This window comes from Mus caroli, unplaced genomic scaffold, assembly GCF_978045245.1.
Source record: "Mus caroli unplaced genomic scaffold, Mus_caroli_1 scaffold_14, whole genome shotgun sequence".
In the NCBI taxonomy this organism is placed as follows: domain Eukaryota; kingdom Metazoa; phylum Chordata; class Mammalia; order Rodentia; family Muridae; genus Mus; species Mus caroli.
This window is the reverse complement of record NW_028227269.1, coordinates 32,503,474-32,528,211: the sequence shown is the minus strand read 5'-3', so window position 1 is coordinate 32,528,211 and position 24,738 is coordinate 32,503,474. Positions and strand designations below refer to the sequence as shown.

The 24,738-nt window shown below is 37.5% G+C and overlaps 1 protein-coding gene across 13 annotated transcripts in view; it reads left to right on the top strand.

Moving 5' to 3' along the window:
• The window catches only part of Hdac9 (histone deacetylase 9), a 623,166-nt gene that overhangs the window by 459,705 nt on the left and 138,723 nt on the right, over positions 1–24,738 (top strand). For 3 of the 13 annotated variants that reach the window (XM_085830292.1, XM_085830299.1, XM_085830293.1), the window contains exons 4-7: positions 7,819–8,060; positions 11,945–12,110; positions 13,190–13,316; positions 15,542–15,663. In XM_085830292.1, the coding sequence (XP_085686418.1) occupies positions 7,819–8,060; positions 11,945–12,110; positions 13,190–13,316; positions 15,542–15,663 (657 nt within the window). The remainder of the gene's footprint in view (positions 1–7,818; positions 8,061–11,944; positions 12,111–13,189; positions 13,317–15,541; positions 15,664–24,738) is intronic. The other 10 variants (XM_085830303.1, XM_085830298.1, XM_085830302.1 and 7 more) reach the window with 5 other exon arrangements.

Sequence of the window (24,738 nt, the reverse complement as noted above, 5' to 3'; positions counted from 1 at the left end):
CACTTGATCTTTGACAACGGAGCTAAAATCATCCAGTGAGGGAAAAAACACAGCATTTTCAACAAATGGTGCTGGTTCAACTGGCAGTTAGCATGTAGAAGAATGCAAGTCGATCCATTCCTATCTTCTTGTACAAAGCTCAAGTCCAAGTGGATCAAGGACCTCCACATAAAACCAGATACACTGAAACTAATAGAAAAGGAAGTGGGGAAGAGCCTCAAGCACATGGGCACAGGGGAAATTTTCCTGAACAGAACACCAATGGCTTATGCTCTGAGATCAAGAATTGACAAATGGGACCTCATAAAATTGCAAAGCTTCTGTAAGGCAAAGGACACTGTCAATAGGACAAAGCAGCAACCAGCAGATTGGGAAAAGATCTTTACCAATCCTAAACCTGATAGTGGGCTAATATCCAATATTATATATATTCTTGAGTATATAAATTACTCAAGAAGTTGGACTCCAGAAAATCAAATAACCCTATTTAAAAATGGGATACAGAGCTAAACAAATAATTCTCAACTGAGAAATAGTGAATGGCTGAGAAGCACCTTAATGTTCAACATCCTTAATCATCAGGGAAATGCTAATCAAAACAACCCTGAGACTCCACCTCACACCAATCAGAATGGCTAAGATCAAAAATTCAGGTGACACCAGAGGCTGGCAAGGTGGTAGAGAAAGAGGAACACTCCTCCACTGTTGGTGGGATGGGAAGCTGGTACAACCACTCTGGAAATTAGTTTGGTGGTTCCTCAGAAAATTGGACATAGTAGTACCTGAGGACCCAGCAATACAACTTCTGGGCATATACCCAGAAGATGCTCTAAGATGTAATAAGGACACATGCTACACTATGTTTATAGCTGTCTTATTTTTAATATCCAGGAGCTGGAAAGAACCCAGATGTCCCCAAACAGAGGAATGGATACAGAAAATTTGATACATTTACACAGTGGAGTACTACTCAGCTATTAAAAACAATGAATTTATAAAATTCTTAGGCAAATGGATGGAACTAGAAAATCTATCCTAAGTGAGGTAACACAATCACAAAAGAACACACATTGTATGTACTCACTGATAGTGGATATTAGCCCAGAAGCTCAGAATACCCAAGATACAATTCAAAGACCACATGAAGCTCAAGAAGCAGAAAGACCAAAGTGTGGATACTTTGGTCCTTCTTAGAAGGGGCAACAAAATATCCATGAGTCAATACAGAGACAAAGTGCAGAGCAGAGACTAAAGGAAAGCCCCAGTTTTGATTTAGCTGTAAAGTACAGAAACAATAAGAGAGAGCATTAAAGCATAGGGGGATGTTTGTCTTAGCCCTCCCTGATAAGCTAGGTGTGTCACAGTTTTCAGTACCAACCAGAATTTCAGAGATGTAGGAATAGGTTAAGTATTAATATGCTTTAATAGAGCCAGTCTGAAAGGCGGAGACTGAAGTCTGGAACCAAGAAAGACAAGTGTAAAGATTACTGATTGAAAGTGTCTACTGAAGCTATCATTCTGGATGTCCTTTAAGAAGCCCTGCATACACTACTGAAGCAGTGTTCCACAAAGCTTTCCCACACCTCGTGCTACTTAGTGATACTGCCTATTTATTTGATGGAGTGGTGTTACAGTGATGGAGGGAGTATATCAGGCAGGTCTCTGTGGTGGAAGAACAGAATAAGTACAGTGGGTGATCAAGGCAATATTCCCTTCTTCCCAAATCAAGATAGTTCAGATATATATCCACTTCCCAGAACATTGATAATTTGTATCATTTAGCATAAGGAACTTGAATAGATGTTGGCTTTGGCCAGTGTTGTTGACACTGTGTCCTTAGCACCTCTGTAATTACAAATATTAACAACTGATAATGTGAAAGATGGCTCTGATTTATTTTTTGAGTTTTTTTTTAACTAGGTATTTTCTTATTTTACATTTCAAATGCTATCCCAAAGGTCTCCCATACCCCCCCTCTCAACTCTCCTTCCCACCCACTCCTACTTCTTGGCCCTGGTGTTCCCCTGTACTGGGGCATATAAAGTTTGCAAGACCAAGGGGCCTCTCTTCCCAATGATGGCCGACTAGGCCATCTTCTGCTACATATGCAGCTAGAGACACAAGCTCTGGGGGTACTGGTTAGTTCATATTGTTGTTCCATCTATAGGATTACAGACCCCTTTAGCTCCTGATTTCTGTAGCACTTTGCATATAAAAAGCTAAGTCATTCATTGACCCACACATGTCCATGATAATATTTTATGTGTGAAACTGAGGCTTTAAACCATGCCTTCAGCCACAGTGACACTGGTACATGCACAAAAGTCTGTCATTAAAATGTTTCCATTTACAAGTTATCCACTTGAAACATTGTTAAAATGGTTGAAATTTTCTGGGGAGCCACTGGATGAAATAGCAACTGGCATCCTTCTTTGCAAGACAAGAAAACTGTTCAGATTTAGGTGTCATTTACTAGCAACACCACAAAGTAAGAACTAAGAAAGATTTGTGGCTGTTAGTTTTGGAATCAACTGTGGCCCTGGGTCTGGTATTGATTTTAAGAAGTATCTTCCCTATTCTTCCCTATACGTTCAATAAAGCTATGTGTGTGTGTGGGGGGGTATGTATGTATATATGTATATATATATATATATATATATATAAAACTATGTGTGTATATATGTATATATATATATATATGTATATCTATGTGTGTGTGTTTATAATAGTTGTAGTTGTTTAAGCAACACATATACACACAATCTAGGATTTTGTTTTGACTTTGAAATAGGAAGTGTTTTGCTCATAAATACTTTAGAAAATGAAAATTATTTTGAAAAAATGCATATTTTGAATAACAAAGTAGCAACTATCAAGAAACAAAGCTATGCACACAGAATAAATAGGTTTGTGTAATGTAATGGTTAAGATCAGAGAATATGTGTGGGGAAATGTTTCACCTGGGCATTTGAAAAATCTAAAATAAACCATACATGTTTGCATGTGTTCATTTTTATGTAAAACTTGTTTATTTTATTTTGAATGTGTGTTTGTGTGCATGTATGTCTGTGCATCACTCATGCAGTGACTGTGGAGGTCAGAAGAGGGTGACAGATCCAGTGGAAATGTAGTTATGGATGGTGGTCAGACTTTATGTAGGAATCTGAACCAGGGTCCTCTGGAAGAGAAGTCTGTGCTCTTAACCACTGAACTATTTCTTAAACTCTTTGCATTTATTTATAACCTCAGAAAAAGTCCAAATAAAGTTAGTTTTATCTTCGCTCTCTCTTACTTGTGTCCTAGGTGTTGGAGTTTGTTAAGAAAAAATTACAATTCAGTGAGAACTAATGGTAATATTGTTTGTCAGCGGCTGCCTTCTCAACCAAGTCAGTGACAGCTACTTCTCAATAACCTTTGAAGAACTGTGTGTCTTCCCAAACAAACAAACAAACAAACCAAAACAGTATAAACAGAGGGAATTCTATTTACCCACTACTAAGAATAATGGTTACATTTTCCTTGTAAAACTGGTTATTTCTAATTAAAATTCAGTAGCTATTCACAGTGCCTATTCTTACACATTCTATGTACAAAGGTGACTGTCACTTGTTGAAACTCATCCCTGGTTTTATACTTCTATTCATATTCCTGGGAAGCTCCTCAGCCTGACAGCAGAGATGTCAGAAAATGCAACATTCCTTTTGGAATAAGAAGCGACTTTGTCACCCATAATGCCATAGCTGCTAAAATTAGAGGACAGCAGTGATACAAGAGTGGCCTGCAGAGATAGATGAGCTGTTGTCCAAGCAGCAGGGGCGAATCCAGAGGCCAGAGATGACCCAGCCAGAGCCACGACTCTGGTGATTGCTACTTCTCACATTTGATGAAATATTCATGCCTCTGCTCTCCTCTCTGCAAGCACTATTGATTTCTTGTATAAACGCTGCTATATTTAGTCTAGACAAATGGAATGTGGATCACTGCTGAATAAATTGGATGAAAGACTGGGATCTTGCCCGCCGCTTTTTCTCAGTCTTGGGCAATTATTTATAATCAAGGGGAGTTTTTATAAGTTGAGGGTGATTTTTCACAATTTAGTGATTAGTCTCTGAACAAAGGCAAGCAGTTAGATACAATCATTTCTGTTGGGATAGCAGGTTAAGAAGTCAAATTATTCTTTGAGGTTTGCAATGAGTGTTTCAGACCACTATAGGGTTTTATTTCTTATCTTTTTTCTACTTCTTTTGTTTGAAAAAAATTAAGGATTTGATGTTCATAGTCTATGAACAATAAGGCAAAACTAAAGGTCTTTGATATCCAGACACACACACACACATATGTTAAAGATGTTAAAGAATAAAATGAAGTATATTGGTAGCAGCAATGCTTTAGGCTTGATTCATGGAAGGCCTTTAAGTTAACTCTCTCTTGTCTGTGTTGACTAGAAATTCTGCATTGTCCCTTTCCAGCTAAGAGATCTACTTAGACCATCTTCATATGTTTTTGAACGTCATGATCCCTTGTTTGAACGAGGATAATGTCATAAGAGGTTGCTGTCTGCCAAACTACAGTTTATTAATTAATCATTTTCCATCTTCATTGAAGTGTTACACAATGTTGATACTACAAACTTCTTATCTACACATTGAAGAATAACCAGTGTTAGCAAAACAAGATTGACACCTGTCTGCATGCGTGTGCTCACACATTTGTGCAGTGCAGCTTATTTGACACATAAGCATTTACATGTGAGGTCTTGGTATCTATGAGCAGAATAACTGGGAGCTTTTCTTTAAGCACTGAAGATAACTCATACGTCTGCATAGAACACAAACTTGTAATTCCCAAGCTAGGTTATTCAAACCTAAGTACCGTAGACCATGTAGAAGCAAACGAGTATTTTTGGCAATTTGAAAAAGTATAGAAAGCAGAAGAAAAGAAGAACCATTCGTCTTCTCATCTAAAACACTACCATGATTGGTTCTCTGTGGCTTCCTTTCATCAGAACTTAGGGACTAATGCAATTTTAAAATCTCTCCTCTGCCCCGTGTGTGTGTGTGTGTGTGTGTGTGTGTGTGTGTGTGGTGTGTGTGTGTGTGTGTGTGTGTGGTGTGTGTGTGCATGCGTGTGTGTGTGTGGTGTGTGTGTGTGTGTGTGTGTGCGTGTGTGTGTGTGTGTTGTGTGTGTGTGTTGTGTACATGCTTAGTTGCCTGAATTTTTTTGTCTTTATTTTTCAAAGTCCTGAGACTCAACGTTTAGAATGATAGCTAATATTATGGGGCTTAATAATGATTTATACAGTTTGGTTGTCAGAGTATAAATGCCAATTTATTATCACCTTTTAAGCATTTTAATCTTATTATAAACATTTTTTAGGGATTTCATATGTTATGAGCATGTGTGCACTAATGGGGGTCCATTGTCATATCAGTATTGCTTGTGCACATGCATGCATATGCATGGGAAGGTCAATGGACAACCTTGAGTATCATTCTCTAGGTACCTCATTGTCTGTCCCTGACCTGGACATCACCAACTAAGCTGTGCTGACTGGTCAGTGAGCCTCAGGAATTAACGCTGTTCACCTCCCCAGTACTAGGATAACAGGCATGCAACACCATCATCGATTGTTTTGCCATGTTTATAAAGCAAAAATTGATCAACTGACCTCTCCCCAGCCACTGACTACATTTTACAAACCAATGAGTATGACATACTTTATGTTAGTGTTCCTTCTACTTGATGACTATGATAATAAAAAATAATCTCCAGAAAATAATATGGCTTTGAAGTTTTTCCCCATTAGGATTGTTCTGTATGATTTACTTGTAGAAGTAGCAAACCTAAATCAAATGGCAGAAGAGTTAATATCTCCTGGTTCATGTTGCAGAGTTACTTTTTTGACAGTTTTAAATCAATTGAAAGAACCACTTGCAATAAATAATTCTGTCATTTTCTTACCCTATAAAATGAGGCATTATGCATGTAGACATATGCATGTGCATATATATGGTTGTTAGTGACTACATGATGTTTCATTTTCTTTTCTTAATGGTTTGTATTTTTTGCTAATAAGAGTGATTCCTAGTTGTTGAATTGCTTTTTTAATTTTATAATCGTTTATAAAAATCACTACCATTTTATTACCATAGTTGCTTATATACTTTGGATTTGTTAGCCAATCAGTATTGATGAAATTTTTTGAAGAATATATTTATATATATTTATATATACATGAAAGTATCATCTTCCATTTTCTACTATATGTACTACATATATTTATTTTTGAACTCTCAAATATATTGTAGTTAATTAGTAAGATATTGATATTACATTGTTCATACTGATGTATTATTTGTAATTCAGAACTGTTTTCACAAGCAGTTTAATCTTTTTATGATAATAACATAAACAAAACTATATAATTAAGTAATTGCCTTGCAACTTTCTTTCTTTTTTTTTTGGAAAAGATCAGAAAGATTTATTACCTGTATCACACAGGGAGAGAATGAGAGTTGTTTCTATGCAACACCCCCTCCAACAAGAGAATCATGAGGCTTTTATTAAGGGACTGACCCATTCCTAAGCATAGTCAGTTAAGGAGACAATTCTTTTTTGAGCTCCTCCCTCAGAAGGTTAAAATATTTTAAATGTGTTTGCAATTAAAATTTCTGGTTATTTCTCTCTATGCTGGGTCTAAGACCTGAGTACTTGTACACCAATTTTAAAGAGCTATAACTTCAGCTTCCCAAAGACCTGTTGTCTTTAACTTGCCCTGTTGGACTAAATTATAAAACCTCTCTGGTTCCTCTGGGTAGATGAATCCTGCAGAAGGTTTAACCACCAGTTTGGCATGGGTACTGACCAATCAGAGTAGACAGTAGCCATAAACAAGCAACTTCTGAAGATCCACCCTGCCTGCAGCTTTGCTGCTTAAGTCTTTCTTTGAGTGTGGGGCATGCTTATCTATTCACAGTATGTTAGACACTTCATATATGTATACATGAATATGAATATATATATATAATTTAATTCAATTTTTATCCATTTAGATATTGTCTTCCACAGTTATCCTTGGGTCATTTTTTTTTCCTTTGTGGATTTGACTAATTATTTACTTGAAGTTCCCTCATACTTCTTTCTTTCTTGTTTATTTTAAGAATGAGGTTTCCACAATTTAAATGATTGCTATTTAAACATCACCACTTAGGTACTGGATACTCTCACTTCTCCATGTGGGGATTTGGCCCATTGCTCTGGTTAGTCACCATCACCTGAACCTGGATGGAGTTTCTCCCATGTCCTTCCCAGGTGTAATGGTGAGGCAGATATACTGCATGACACGCTTAAGTTAAGGTAGAATTTATCTTCTGTCTCTGAGTATAAAACTTTTTATAAGTCCATGAATTCTTGTGACAGAGTTCCCTTTTTTGTGTGACATCTTTCCTTATCTTGGTTTTCTTGGTCTTCCTTGGCTTACATTAGTTAAATGGTCCAGTCTGATATATTTTATGAATGATTCTTGGTACCATTAGTTGAATCCATCTGTAGAAGATTCAGAACATAAAACATATTACTGAGTAAAAATTAACCCATGTCCCCTTTGCCAAAGCTGATGGACAGAACACAATTCACCTTCAATATGAAGCAGAGATTATACCCATTTCTTTATACGTGTGCTTACATGCGCTATACAGGGTATAGTGGGTTTTTTGTTGTTGTTGTTGTTGTTGTTGCTGTTCTTGGTATGTTTACAAATCAACGTGCTAATTTCCAAACCTCTCTACCCATTCTCTGTCTTCCTTTCTGTGTCTCCAGTGGACGTGAAATCAGAGGTTCCTATGGGCCTGGAGCCCATCTCACCTTTAGACCTGAGGACAGATCTCAGGATGATGATGCCTGTGGTGGATCCTGTCGTCCGCGAGAAGCAACTGCAGCAAGAGTTACTTCTTATTCAGCAGCAGCAGCAGATCCAGAAGCAGCTCCTCATAGCAGAGTTTCAGAAGCAGCACGAGAATTTGACAAGGCAGCATCAAGCTCAACTCCAGGAGCACATCAAGGTAGCCAATGTGTCTTTGTCTCTGACTTCTCAATCAGGGCACCTGCACCATGATGTGGGCATAAGACCGACCCATGGGAGCACTGATGGGGAGTTTTCCTGTGATTAAGACACGGATGTGTGGCTTGAAGGAAAGTGTGGTTGTACTAGTTGGAGACTTGGGTAAGTACCTGGTAAACCCTTGCTTTGGTAGTGGGAGAGCTTTGCTGATTTTGCTCTTTCCCTCACAGACTCACTGGTAGCAACAGGAACTTTCCATTCTCATGGATACTCTCTCCTGTGTGCTCCTGTGCCCTGTATAGTTACCACCAAGAACCACAAGACTGGGCAGGTCCATACTATTTTACTAAAGAATCTGTGTATACTATTTACCAGGAAGGATAAGTTCATCTTGTGAAGAGAGACGGCCCTCTTCTGCTGTGTCTTTGGTTTCAATATAGGGCAATGCTAATTCTTCCTTATAGAAAATATCCCATAGGGCTTATACTCAAAATAAAAATACAATGAAAAGATGAAGGGAATTTTATATGCAAAAAGTGACATAAATATTTCAGTGGTTTTATAGACTGTTATTTCAGGGGAAATATAGCATTGGCTCAGAACCTTTACTGACATCTGGTGATTGTATATATGCCAAATTGTTCTTTTTCTTCTTCAGAATATTCACTGGGAAAATATCACCATAGATTGATTTGTATTTTTTTTAATAATTGGCAAAGACATTTAGTAACAGACAACTTGGAGGGGGTGGTGGCACATGGATCTTATCTCAAAACTTGAGAAGCAAAGGGGGGAAGATCTAAAACGTGAGCTGCTAAGTGGCCCAGTGTTTTCAAAATTTTAAAAATGCATGGGGATGTTTTAGTTCAACAGAATAGACATTTAATTTGAATTTATTTTATTAAAAGCACAAAATATTTACAATATAATTTTATTTTATTGTCAGCTCCTTCAAAGATGACTTAGAGGTGATAATCAATTGAATTATGGTCTTTGTCATATTTTACTATAATGTATTCTAGGTACTTAATCTCTTGTATATCAAGCACAAATACATGAATGTGGTATTAATATAGATAACTAACTTACAGCACTAAATTACAATGTCTAAGAAGATGAAAGTACTATTTTCTTCCCCATTTCCCTTGTTCTGCAAGATATATTATTTGCATAAAAGGCTCCTAGATGCCTAATGTAAAACATATTCTCTTTCCTTTACTAGTGAACTTTCCTTTACTAGTAACTTTTATATTATTGCTCTATTACACAGCCTAAAAACAAGATTGAAGGGTTCTGTATGTGTGTTTCCAATGAAGTCATTGTCTCATAGTTATATTTATATGAGTATCATTCACTTAGTTTGTACATTTATTTTTGAATAAATGCCAAAGTGTTATTTCACTTTGACCCTTGAAACGGTAATGGAGGCATTGATGTCTAGATCTCTTTCTTCAGCCCTCTTAGGCATGTTACCATAGCAACGAGGCATGGGTCAGGTTTACATTCTTCACTTTGCTTCGAGAACTGAATGACTACATGGCTCAATTTTGTGTGTGCAAGTCCTCTGCCATGTGTATTGAGACCTGTTGATAAGCAAGTTGCATTGCTCAGCTTTAGATTTCTCCTTTTCATTAATGTCTGGTGCCTTTCTTACTGCTAGAGTCAATTGTGAGTAACTTATCATTTGACTTCACCCAGAACCTAAGAGTAGGAAATGTCTTTTATGGCACAAACAAAACAATATGGCAGGTTGATTGACATCTGGAAAGACGTTGGAAAAGAGGCACTTCAAGAGAATAAGGATTATAAGATGGTGAAAGGAGATTAATAAAGACACTATTCCTAAGTAGTACATTATTTTGTGAGGGGTTGGAGTCATGTTTCCATGTTCCTTTTAAGATTGGGAAGTTCTATACTTCCTTAGCCTTGCTGTGTGGCTCTGTCACTGTCATATGGGTAGGTGTGAGGGTCAGTGCTTTTAACGTTCATTTAGCTTTGCTTGCACGAGGAAGGCGGTATACCATGCTTAAACAGCATTGGCTTTGAACGCTGATGCTCATCCTCATCAGCACCTCTTTCCTTCCATCCTGGTATATTGGTTCTCCCCTAGTCCACTAGGCAGAGGGAAACAGTGTGACTTTGCAAAGCCACATAGAAGGTAACTAGAATGTAGACACTCAAAACTGTATTGTCTTCCCCTGTCAGCTGGCAAAGTTCTGCATCCCCGTGCTTCACAAAGGCTAAAATGTCTGGAAATAAACGTGATGTTTTATTCATTTTAATTTTTAGATAGGCCTCATTTTATCTTGGCTAAATGTTGTGGCTAAGGTCATGAGTATGTGTGATTTTCCATTCCTAGAAGGAATTAGAGTTCAATTGCAGTGAGGCTTTGGATAAAGCATTAAATCGATTTGAACCATCAGTATTGCTATAGACTTGACATTAAAACAGAATTTAAACATACCTATGAATTCCTAAGTAACAGTGGGTATTTGAGAATATTAAATGCGTGTTAAATAAAAACAAAACACCACGATTTTCAGACGTAACATGGAGAATAAACAGAAGAACTCCCCATCATGTACGTGAGTTTGGGTCAGGCTCTTGCAGTTGGTATAAAAAGTTGCCTTCTTGGGGCTCTAAAGAAACCATAAGAAGGTCCTGACAACACTCTACACAGCCTTTCATTTTTGTTTTATTTTGTTCTATTATTTGCTATAAAATAGAGGTTTTTAGTTGTCTCATATTCAAAGGATAAATTATACTTTAGTTAGTATTAAGTTATAAATAGTAATAATTGAAATTGTATCATTCAAAACTAAAAAAATTTGTATTAATTATGAATCTGATCCAAGGGAAATTATTGTTTGCCTTACTTTAATGAACAGAAGTTCTTTGTAGCCTTAGTATCTTGTCAAAGCTCAGACCAGCAGTGCCAGAGGCTAAGTAGGGCTCCAGTCTTCTGTTCACTGGGTACATTTGCTTTTCTTGAGATACATGCATAGATACAGATAGGTAGGTAGATGATAGATAGATAGATAGATAGATAGATAGATAGATAGATAGATAGATAGAGAAATAAATTATATATATTCTGATATAGATTATATATATTCTAGGTCTGTAGGGAAGGTGACATCTTTAAAAGGTCATAACAAATAACCTAATATTTTTGTTATAAATGGTTTGAAGTAAATTCCGAGAATTCAGAAAACCAAATACCAGTCCATGGAAGAACAGTTTGTGGAAGTGATTTCATTTGCAACTATGTTTTTACTTCTGAAGTTTTCCTGTGTTCCATGACCATTCTGAAGCTTCTGTATTTTCTAGAGACATATATGGTTGTGTAGATTACCTTACTCTAATAAGAACTGTCTCTATGACATGGTAAAGGTCTTAGTGTTTGTTCTATTTCAGGTAGACTTTCCCCAAATTACCTCGCACCTTACCATTCTGTTCACTTGAGCTTTATGCTGTATCTCAGGGTAAGAACTGATTATTTCAGTTGTCTATTTATAGTGTGACAGACTTTGTGTAATAGACACGTGGGCCGTCTCTGTCTTGGTATGTTCTGCATTTTGTAAGTACACAGGGAAGGGAACTAAAGGTTCAAGCCAACAGCATTCAGATGACCTGTGGGGACTTGGTAATGTTTGTTGATAGGGAGACACAGGAATGGAATCATCTAAAAAGCTTGCTTGTTGTAGATATAAAAACCATCATGACTTTATATGTCTTCATATTTCAATCATTAAAAGGTGGTTGAAGCACAAACTAAATACTTTCAAGTTCCAAAAGCTGATTAACATTGCAATTTGGGGCAGTGAGTGATGACTTTGAACCGTAAAGAAATTGCACACTCTCATGTCTTTCTCTTCTCGCAAGTTACAACAGGAACTTCTAGCCATAAAACAACAGCAAGAACTCCTAGAAAAGGAGCAGAAACTGGAGCAGCAGAGGCAAGAACAGGAAGTAGAGAGGCATCGCAGAGAGCAGCAGCTTCCTCCTCTCAGAGGCAAAGATAGAGGACGAGAAAGTAAGAGGCACCAGGGTAATAGACACACTGTCTTCTGCATCTTTAGCTGCCCGTCGCAAGGAACCTGATAAATAATGAAAAATAAACTTGCCAAAATGTCCTTGTCTAATGGAAAGAAGAACGTATAGACTAAAGTGCCTGTTCCCACTAGCTCTGCAGAGTTTAATGAGAAATAAACACAGCATTGGCAAAGACACAGACTGGTTCATTGGACTTTGAAAGTAAAATCATGCTGAAGTGATCGAGTGTAAGACTGCCTGTTTACTAGTAATAAAGTAATATCTATGTGTTTTCAGTTCTTCCTTCTTCCTGCCTAGGCAGTCACTGTTCTGAACATCAGGGTGTGCCTCAGTTCTGTATTGGTGTACTTAGACTCTGGAAAGACTCAAGGCAGAGCACTTGCAAACTAACGGTCCACAAGAGGGAGACAGATCCAAATGATTGCCCTCTCTCCAGGCAGTTCAGGCTCAGGCGTTGCAAAGTTTAAAGTGTGATGATTTGAACTGAAATTACCAACGAAATTTATTTGTTTACTACTCAAATGAATTCTAAGACAATGTTGAATTTATAGACAAGAAACTTAGGAGATCATTTTAATGTATTGTAGCTATCTGCAACAGTCCCCAAGATCCCTAATTTTGAAAAGATAAAATAATATTAAAAACTATTGTTTTGTTCCTATTTATGCATCCACTTTTGTAAGTGTTGGGGATTGAACATAGAGCCCTATAAAGAGCAAAATAGAAAAATGGCAAGCCGTGTGCCATTAAGTACAGCCCCGACTGTCAGCAATCTTCTCTTTAAATTTCAAGACGGATTGATGATAGTTAGCTGAATTCCCTTCCTAGAAAAACGATCAAAGAAATCATTGAAGGTATTTTTGAGGAAAAAAAAAAGTAACGTAAGGAACAGTTAAAAGATAGACTTCTCCCATTGTCTAAAGCCTGTGTAGATTTTTTTCTTTTAATAGGAAAGCACCATATGCTGTGGCCAGTGATATTTCTTCATAACCTTTGTTGAGCATTCTTGAGTGGCGAGAGGAAGGCACTCACAGTCAGTCTCTGTGTCCCTGTGTGTATGTGTGTGTGTTGCAGGGGCAGTGGCAAGCACAGAGGTTAAGCAGAAGCTTCAAGAATTCCTGTTGAGTAAATCAGCAACGAAAGACACTCCAACCAATGGAAAGAATCATTCCGTGGGCCGCCATCCCAAGCTCTGGTACACGTATGTTCTGTGTTTGGCTGTTCTTATCCTGGGGGGTTGAGAGTACACAAGTTCTTTCTCTCTGTCTGAACTGGGCAAAAATTCTGGGCCTGCCATTTCTCAGCTGTGTAGCCACAACTTTCTGGAAATCTCTAAAGATCAGCTTTCTTCTCCACAAAAAGGAGTACAACAGTGCCTACCTCTAGAGTTGCTAATAAGGTCCTAAGGAAAACAAACAAACAAACAAACAAACAAAAAACATTACAAAATAAATAGGAGCAAGCAGTGCTCAGTTATGGTTAGCATTTACCACTGTGAGGGCAGAGAAGATCCTCTTCTTTGTTGAATGAACAACTGGAATCCGGAAGGACCCAGATATGGTTTTTAATCCTCATCTAGTACATCTGATATCAGTGCAGAATTTATAAATGTTTAGCAGATTGTGGCTTTATTTTGTTTCACTTGGCTTAATATAAAATGGAAACTAGAGCTATTTTGAGAAATTCAGACTGTTTTTTTTTTCTATTGTCTTGAGAATGAAGGTAAGGGAGGAAGAACTATAAACAAGCCTAAGCCTTTACTAACTCCCCCAGGCCCTCCCTGCTGGAGCTCACTTCTTTCCACCAGTGAAATAAGAGTCTGACCGCTGAGATACAGACAGACAACAAGATACATGGTGTTCTTGGAGCTTTTATGGGATCTCGTTTCCCCAACTTCATCAGAGATATTGTATAAAATGCCATTCTTTCCTCTGTGAGATAGGAAGAATGTATTTTTCACCTCCGAATCAGATCAAAGACTGGATATACAAATAATATTTGATAATAGGCTACTGGATAATGGATTCAGTTCTCACATAAACATGTTTGTTGAATGGCCTTAAAATTCTGTGTGAATATATATTTCAGTCCCTTGTATCAAGGACAGGAAGTCAATACTAATTATTTTATGGAATTTGGAAGCATGCCAAGAGTTTCAAAGAACAGTTGCTCCACTTCTAAGTCTGTTCTGTAGGTGACTACTCTCCTGTTCATTTAAAACTGAGGTAACAATCAGACTTCAAAATATTCTAGGCATCTGAACAATTGTGTCCTTTGTATCAGTTGGCCTGAGAAACCAGTCAGTATCACAAATTACCTGAAATATGTAAGACTGTGTTACCTAAAATTGTCTGCGTGATACCTGACTGATTCATAATGTTTTCAGAGTTAGCAGATTTAAAGAAAAGTCTCTAGTGAGAAACAACTATTAGGAAATAATTCATCTGTGGGGAATTCTTCAGCAGTTCCCTTGAGTATATTAGACATGGTTCCTCATGTCAGTAGTGATCATAGAATATAATTCCAGCTAACCATAAATCATTAATTTTAGCAATTGACTATGCGGCTCTGGGCAATTTTTTTTGAATTCTCAATGGAGCGGTCTCCCTCTGCATACAAAGAGGATAGGGACACATTTCGATGCTTTACCAGTTACCAGTATGTGAAATGATCTTCAATAAGCTCATTGTTGAGAGTATTTCTCAAATAAAATCTGTGGTGGATCAGTCAGTGTGGCAGTGGCCCTGTGGCCTGGGAACTTTCTCCATTATATATAACAATTGTGGTGTTTGTACACATTGGATCCTCTGAGTTCAGTCCTCTGAAGCCTTCTCCGATAGCACAATTGCTTCTTTTCATTGAATTCCTCCAAGGAAGAGCACAGACTTTTTAGGAGTTGGTTTTATATTGAAGGAGAATTTGCTTTCCTTCCCACACATCTGGAGTGCCCATGGGAGTCAGGACTCTGAGACTTCCGGAGCTGTTGTCTTTTTAGTGCAAAGATCATCCTTGTGGACTTGGCTATTGCTATGTGGTAGTACCGAGGTCTTTGGATATCCTCACTTCCACTGTGGCTGTTCTATAGTGCTGATTCCAAAAGATCCAAACAGTAGCTTTTTTTTTGTAAGGTTTTTGAGATCTCATACATAATAATTTCAAATTATAGAAATCTCAATCCTTACTTCTAACTAAATGAATTTTCCACATGACTGAGTGACCGAATGCAAGGTGCATAGTACTAGGACTCCTGCACCATTCCATATTTTGCTACAGTGAACTTGGATGCATGAGGCTGTGGTTTGGATGTGCTACAAGGAAAGGACATAAATGCAGCCGAGGCACTGGACAGCATGGGAAACTGAGTATTTGTGACTCACATGAGCTAACTGACGCAGCATCAATATGAACATTCTTTGTTTTCTGCAGGGCTGCCCACCACACATCACTGGATCAAAGCTCTCCACCCCTCAGTGGAACGTCTCCATCCTACAAGTACACATTACCAGGAGCTCAAGATAGCAAGGATGATTTCCCCTTGAGAAAAACTGGTAAGTTGACACAAGGACCCCATTTACTTTCTCCTGGCATCCTTCACCTTCGTTATCCTCTCAGCTCTAGATTAAAATTAAAGACCTCGAAGGGTATGCCCATACTCAATGTCACATTGAAACAAACACACCATGAGCACATGCAGACACGATTCCTAGATATACAGAGGCACATAGATGTGTCATTCTCCTTTCTTTATTTCTGCATGAGTCCATTCACTAGATAATCAAAGAATTATATATCACCATATCTGGATTAGCAATAAAGGTTGCAACAAAAGATAAAATAAAATGAGCCTGTCATTCCTCAGAAAATATAACTCATGTTCATTTTAAAGGCTTGTAATATCCTCTTTTACTTGTCTCCTTTTTTAAAACATACTTAAAGATAAATATAGTAAGCTTCATTTTGCCCAAAAATATTTTTTAATTTTAACGTTGCAATTATTGATGTAGTGACCATCAGTTTAACTGATGCTTACTTCTGAGTAAAGTATTTAACTAATGTTCTCTGGATGGCAGCCCTCAGTGCAGATATGGCTCTCATAATCTCACTATGAAGATACGCAACTTACAGTGTTTTATTTACACTTTAATGGACAGTATTATTGCTCTACCATGTGTATATGTTTTTCCATCTTCTGTTCCTGTTGAATGTCACTGATATGTGATTTTTTTAATGTGTGTATGCTCCCCAGCTATAAGAAAATATAATAATATAATATTTTATATTATATTATATTATATTATTATTATATAGTGTGTTATATACTAATGCATAGTATATATTATATTATATTATATAAAAATATATTATATAATAATATGATATAATATCTATCAGTATTTAGGAAATGTAGCTTTTCAAAGATTTAAAATGTTTTACATCTACAACTTCCCAATAGATTTTCATAGATAGTTTAATATATTTTATTTTACTATAGAAAAATATCTCTGTAATTTATGTGTAAATTCTACAGAGTGGTGATTTCAAATAATTATATTCATTTTTACAAGCAATTTAGAGTAATTTAAATGGGTGTAGACTGTACAAACACATACTGTAGCTAATTTCTGTCAGATAGTTTACCTGTGGCATAATTAAGATTTAAAAATAAAATCAAGCCTGGAAAAGAATTTATTATCCTTCATTCAGTTTATATGGGCCCAAGTATAGGGAAAGGGTGCTTAAGCCTCGGTAGGCAATTTGTGCCTTTCTATTTTTATAGCCCAGAGATTTTGGCATTTCTAGGAAGTAAAGTGTAGTAGAACACCTAAGCAAGAGCAAAAGCCACGGGCAGAGTGCCCGAGCTTCATATATTGTGTCTGAGGTTGACGTTGCTACCAACAGATCATATCTTTCCTATAACTAAATTATGGGGGACAAAAGGAGGAAGATGAGTGAAGCTTTATGCATTTCAGGACCTTGGAGTATAGTTTATGAAAATTGGGTCAAAAAGGGTATGGTAGTTACAGACTTAATACTTAGTGGCACGTGCAGGCACTATTGACAAGAATTGTATGACATTGCAGTAGTCAGGGAAGGAAAGAAAACAGGGTGAGTCTCCTTATGGCAGAAAGTTCCTAATGAGTTACACATTTAGAAGACCCCCATTCTCTGAGCACATGGTTGTGGCTGTCACTGTTCTCTTACCAGGGAGACTGGGCTCTGGCATCGAGCTGATGGTGCCCTTGAGAGGAATGCCATCTCTGGCCCCCAACCATTCAGAAAAAAAATTCCTTCCCCCCCCAAAAAAAAAGAAAACGAATGAGTACTAAGTACTTGGTACTATAGATGCCTCTATTTCTGTGAGAACAGTTTATTTTTTTTCTTCTATGAAGAATGAACAACAAACTGTTAATTTATTCTCACTCAAATTCTCAATCCACAACAAAATTTTGTTCTGGGTACACACTAGGTACCTTGATCTGAATCTGGGTATGTACTCAAGAAGTCCCCTCTGCCTCTTTATGTGATGTATAATGCATGTTAGAAGCCATGGCCTATCTAATGGTGTGCTTTCTGTAGCTGCCCAGCATTTGGAATGTCTTCAGTTTCTCCTGAAAATATGACCTTTATAAAGTATCAGGTTGCTGATATGTAAAACCAAACATTTTCAAACATTCTATCAATTAAGTTCTTGAACAGCTGATAATACTTTGAAATTGTATAGGATTTCAGAGTACTCCTTGTTCGATTTCCATTGTCTGATTAAGAAAAGTGTGATGTAATTAGCTACAGGTGTTTTCTTCACACAAAAATATTCAGATATGCTCATCAGTAATTACAAATAGGCAGAAGTCTTCAAATTCTTCAGACACATGCCCATTTGGTATGTTGCCAAATGAGCTGTGAGAAAACAAGGCTTATCTTTGAACTCTATAGAGGATGGCAGTAAGTTTTCAGTAATAATCCACTTAATGACTTCAGCAATTATAATCCACTGACTAAAACGTCAATTTGAAAGTAGTAAACAATAAAGCTTTGCCATGATAAAATGTTCATGGTAATTGAGGAATGTATTTAAGGCTTCTAAGGCTGCTTTTGTTTGTGTGTTTGTTTGTTTTATGCAAAGTTATATCACATTGAACTGAACCTAGAATATTGCCAGTGCATATTCCAGGAGAAGTAGCAGGACTGCTAAGACAGAGTCAATCCTTGTCATTAAGGCCACAGTATCTCCTTCTGCTGTCCACTTGGATGTTACTCAGACCTAAAGGAACTTGGGAAAATAACCAGTTCTGTCCTTTGAACTACGTACAGTGCTACAAAGTTTTTATTTCTTCCATGCTGACCATTTATTGAGTTCCTTGTATGCATTATTAAGGTATTAGAGAATAAAACTAGAAGTAGACTGAGAAAGGTCTTAATGGTTTTAATTAGATTAAGGTAGCCCCAGGGATGGCCCTTAAGCAGTGAGTATCTCTGAGCTTTCAGGACACTCCTGTCTTCTGACAGGGACAACCAAGGAACAACCAGCTATAAAAGTCTTTTTTTTTTAATATTTTTTATTACATATTTTCCTCAATTACATTTCCAATGCTATCCCAAAAGCCCCCATAGCGCCCCCCACTTCCCTACCCACCCATTCCCATTCTTTTGGCCCTGGCATTCCCCTATATTGGGGCATATAAAGTTTGCAAGTCCAATGGGTCTCTCTTTCCAGTGATGGCCGACTAGGCCATCTTTTGATACATATGCAGCTAGAGACAAGAGCTCCGGGGTACTGGATAGTTCATAATGTTGTTCCAACTATAGGGTTGCAGATCCCTTTAGCTCCTTGGGTACTTTCTCTAGCTTCTCGATTGGGAGCCCTGTGATACATCCAATAGCTGACTGTGAGCATCCACTCCTGTGTTTGCTAGGCCCCTGCATAGTCTCACAAGAGACAGCTATCTTTGGGTCCTTTCAGCAAAATCTTGCTAGTGTATGCAATGGTGTCCACGTTTAGACGCTGATTATGGGATGGATCCCTGGATACGGCAGTCTCTAGATGGTCCATCCTTTCATCACAGCTCCAAGCTTTGTCTCTGTAACTCCTTCCATGGGTGTTTTGTTCCCAATTCTAAGAAGGGGCACAGTGTCCACATTTTGGTCTTCATTCTTCTTGAGTTTCATGCATTTAGCAAATTGTATCTTATATCTTGGATATCCTAAGTTTTGGGCTAATATCCACTTATCAGTGAATACATATTGTGTGAGTTCCTTTGTGATTGTGTTACCTCACTCAAGATGATGCCCTCCAGGTCCATCCATTTGGCTAGGAATTTCATAAATTCATTCTTTTTAATAGCTGAGTAGTACTCCATTGTGTAGATGTACCATAATTTCTGTATCCATTCCTCTGTTGAGGGACATCTGGGTTCTTTCCAGCTTCTGGCTATTATAAAAGTCTTATATCGTTGGACAAGTCTGATCTTCCTCATGCAAAATAGATCGTTGATTCTCTGCTTTTGGGCCCTCTGATATGTTTAGATAATAAAGGCCCATTTATTTTCTTTTTTAAAGAATACTTTTATTTTATATGTATTGGTGTTTTACCTGCACATATGTCTGTGTGAGGGTGTCAGGTAGCCTGGAACTGGAGTTACAGACAGTTGTGAGCTGCCATTTGGGTACTGGGAATTGAAGCCCTCTCCTCTGAAGGACCAGCCAGTGTTCTTAGCTGCTGAGCTATCTCTGTGGAATGATGTGGATTTTTGTTTTTGTTTTATCTTGCAACTAATGTCTGTGCACAACTGGCTTTGAAATTGAGAATAACATAATTGTTATTTAATATATTTTTGTCCATACTTAAAGTATGTCTCTCACTAAGACTTGTTCTTCAACACAAGAGTTAGCGGATAGGGACGTTTGGATATGCTTTGCCTGAAAACAGTGTCGTTGCTATAGTACTAGAGTTCCCCTCCTTCTCCAGCACATTACATGATTGATAACAAAATAAAGAAGAGAGATTCTGGGTCTTGGCATTCTCAAAAGAGTGCATATTTCTCCTAGAGATATTGCACGCATGGTGACTTTGAACTGACCTTCAAAACCATTTAATTTGGATTCTGTTCCAGTGAGTATATGCATATGTTTCATAAAATATTATGACAAAAATTTCTAGAGGTTTAATACTCCATTATATTATCAAGGTCTTACCCAGTGAACTTTGCCTTTCTTTGAATGTTATAGTCTTTCCACTTAATACTTCTGAACAAAGCAAACTGGCAGGGTATATTAACCTCTTAAAGTGCACAAGCCATATAAAGCCTTGGCTTTGGCTAATAAGACTGTTCCAGCCCTACCGAAACATTCATTTTTAATGGTCAGCAATACAAGAATATGACTCAAAGATGGAAGGGATCCAAACACGTTAAGGTTGTGGAAGGCCATTGGAATTTTGCACATAAAGTAAATTGGAAAGGAGACAGGATTGGGACATACAGCTGTGTATATCTCCTGGTGCAGCAGTCCGCCGCCAGGCTGTGGAACCTCGGGGATACATTCAAGTCATTGCAAACCAATGTTAACAAAAGACCATTACCTTGAAATTTCCTAAGATCTCTCCCTCCATCTTCCTTTCTCTACCTCCTTCTCTTCTTCTCCTTCTATAGTTTTATATGTTCCATGGCATTTCAGAACTTGGCACGAGGTCTAAGAGAAGTAACAAGCGTACTGCAAGTCTTTACCATGCAGGGAGAACTGACTGCACCGTGTGTGTGTGTTTTTTAAACTTTAGTTTTTAGAATAGCCTTTGACTTGTAGATTGAGAAAATGGCACATTGTTCTTACATTGATCCTAATCAATATCTTCTAATATCAACCTAGCTTTATTTGCATGTATAGGTGATGCTCATGTATGTCAGACTTTCAATGTTTGTTTGGACATACATGTGAGTATGTATTCATCTGTGCATGGAGGCCAAAAGGTGACACTGGGTGTCTTCTTCCATGGCTCTTCACTTTATTTAAAATGACAATGTTTCTTTCTGAACCTCTTAACTCTTCAAATCCACTTATCTAGCTAGGCAGTCCTATCTCTAACTACTGCTGATATCGTAGATACACCATCATGCCTATCTGATGTTTACCTCAGTGGGAAAGATACAATCCCTAGACCTCACACTTTCCACGCAAGTTCTCTACCCACTGAGCCACCTTCCTTCCATCAGCCTCTGTCAACATTATCATTAATAGAGTCTATAATTAACCTGCAAGTTTAGCGTAACATGATGCATGCCATCTGTCTGTTATTATAGCTTTATACAGAATTCTATCAAAAGCCTGTTTCTGACCTATTCTTCCATGCTACCAACCTTAAAAGGGTTATGTAGTAATTTTTTTCCCTTTCGTCTGGAGAGACAGCTTTCTTGTACTCTTGCAGAAAAACTGAGTTCAGATCCTACCAACATATAATAGTTTACAATGATATGAAAATCCTATTCCATGAGAATCCAATGCTGTCTTCTAGGTCCATGTATACCAAGCATATACATGTCAAACATACATACTTACAGGAAAAGCACTCATACACAAAATTATGAACAAATAAATCCTTATACTTTGTGCACTCGAACTTTCTCCTATAGTGCCACATAGATAGACTTGTGCAGAATATAGCCATTTCACAATGGCTTCCTTTCTTTGGCATTCATATTAGTCAGGGTTCTCTAGAATAACATAACTTATAGAATGAACCTCTACATAAAGGAGATAGATTTATTAGAATGATTGCAAGCTTTGGTACATCTAATGCAATAGCCACCTATGAACAGAAGACCCAAGAATGCAGCTGTTAAGTCCAGGATGCTGAATGTCTCATCAGAATCCTGAAGAAGGGTGCAAGCAGAAAGTATTGCTCCAATTAAAGGTGGATCTTCCTACCTCGAATATCCAGATTAGAAACTCATCTTCACACTTCAAAGGATTTAATTTAAAAAAAAATCCCCATAGGTGTGACCAGCCATATGCATTTTAGTTGGTTGAATATGTAGTTGATAACCAAGGGTAGTCATGGTTTAAGCCAGCCATTGCCTTATACTTTTAATATTATTCTATGTCTTTGCATGACCTGAATCTTATCAAATATTACCAATGAACACCATTCCTTCATATTCATAAACCACAGTTGATGTACCAATTGGCTTGCTGAAGCCATTTTGCTTGCTTCTAAGTTTTAGTGGTTGCTAACAGAGCTACAGGATTTTGTGTGAAGATGTTTTCAACTTAACTGAGCCAAATTATCAGCAATCTTCTGGGTTACTTTACCCACCAAAACTAGGCCCTACTTCTTTCATTGGTTGGTGTCTCTCAATAAACAGAACTCCCCTTTTAACACAGTTAAACTTAGCAGTGTGTTTTTTCAAGCATAACATTTTTAGCATTGCATTAAAGTCTTGTTGAACACATAAGCACCTATGATGTAATATTAAAAATTTTATGATCTTATACCTTACATTTAGAATTATAATACATTTTGAGTTAATGTTGAGAAGTTGTATAATGTTTTTGTTTGGATTCTATATTTTGCAAGTGAGTACCAAGTTTGCCTATCAAGGTTTGTCAAAAAACAAACACAAAACCCTATCATCCATTTTTTAAAATTCATAACAATGTTAGTGATGACTGGATCTTTAATTTTGTACACTTTCTTTTCTTTTAAGATGTATGTATGTATGTATGTATGTATGTATGTATGTATGTGAGTACACTGTCACTATCTTCAGACACATCAGAAGAGGGCATCAGATCCTGTTATAGATGGTTGTGAACTACGATGTGGTTGCTGAGAATTGAACTCTAGAAGGACAGTCAGTGTTTTTAACCAGTGAGCCATCTCTCCAGCCCCCAATTTATACACTTTCTAAAGCATATGCTGCCTAAAGTACACAGGACCCTCTGACTTCTTTCACAACATCTCCAAACACTACATCACCACAGTAAAGATCTGTGTCTCTCAGTCTCATGGTGGCACGTTCTCTGTATTTGGTTTCTAAGTCTGATTTAATACGTACTCATGCATTTCAAGTCAGAGGACAACATGTTTTAGATCTGATAAGTATTTAAAGCAAGCTGATATTTTAGTGTCTTTCTTCCCCTCCTCATATCTTTTTGTGTTGCTGGTTTTGTTTGTTTGCTTTTACTGTGTTTTGCTAATGTTCTTTGAGAATTTCATACAGTATAGTTTTGTATTCTTTCTCATCCTAATTCTCCCCAGATAAGACATCCCTCCCAACATCATGATAGTGCCCACCCCCCTCTTTCTTGCTCTCTGACTCACTATCTCACTTTCTTGCCCTTGTGCTCTCTCAAAAAAGCTATCAAATACCATGGTCCAAGATTTAGGTTGCCTAACTGCTCCTGAGCATGGGGCATGCCCTGGAAAATGGTGGACATACCAGTGTCATTTCATTGAAGAAACTCAGTTTCCCTCATTCCGCAACTATTATTTACAAATAGCTTGTTGTTGAGGAATAGAGCCTTGTGCTCACTTCTGCTCCTCCCTTCTGGGTTTTGTCCACCTTGAGCTTGTGCAGGTCTTGTGCTAGTAATCTTTATCTCAGAGAGATGATATGTATTATGGGCCCCGCTGCGTCTTGAAAAGGCTCAGGGAATAAATGGGAGGATTTCTGTGTCACTTTTTAAATCCATTGTTGTAAAAGGAGAGCTGTTGTCTATAGGCATCAAGTTCATTCCCTTTTCCATTGTCCTGCCTCCTGATGAGCTGATCAATGAGACTCTTTCTTTCTGCTACTGGGATTTTTATTTGAGGGATCCTGTTTTTCAAAGGAAGTATTATGTTTTATCCATTTGTGTCCCTCTGTGTGGATGTATGTGTGAGCATGCACGTGCATGTGCACATACGTGAAGGTTCAGAGGACAAGTTGCAGGAGTTGGTTTTCTCTTTCCACCTTGTGTGGCTTGGACAACAAAATGCAGTTGTTAATTTCGGCTTGACTGCAAGTGCCTTCACCTGCTGAGACATCTGACTACCCAACACTACTCTTTTTCTTTCCTTCTTAGTATTTTCCATGTTTCTGGCTAAAGAAACCATCTGTTCTGCTCTGAGGTATTCTCAGCTTCTTCAATTAGAGACTTTAATGCATTACTTGTAGTTAATTGTTAAATCCCCAGTGATTCCGAAATGTGTTGCCTTTGAGTCTAAGCTCATAGTTTTGTTGACTCTTCAAGCTGTGTTTTTCTTTTTCTTTGGCTCCTTTTGTAATTTTATTGAAAGCAGAAAAGATAGAATGGAAAATAAAAGTCCCATCTTTATGGTTTCAGTATGAACATTTGTGTCATTTAGCTGGAATTGGCCACTTTTAAAAACAATTTGCTAAAATTGTGTTTTCTAGAGGATTCAGTTTTTTTCTGATTTCTATGTTAGCCACCCCCAAAATCTCTATTATCTTGAGATTCCACTAAGACTTGATTTTTAAATAGCCTCTGTCTTCCTGGTCCCTCGGTTTTAGTCCGTTCTTCCTGTACTGGAATCCTGATGCAGTTGTAAGGTGGAGAATTTTTTTATTCCCCCATTTATGTATCACTTATTCTTCATTAATTGAATCAGCAGAATGATCATAATTGTT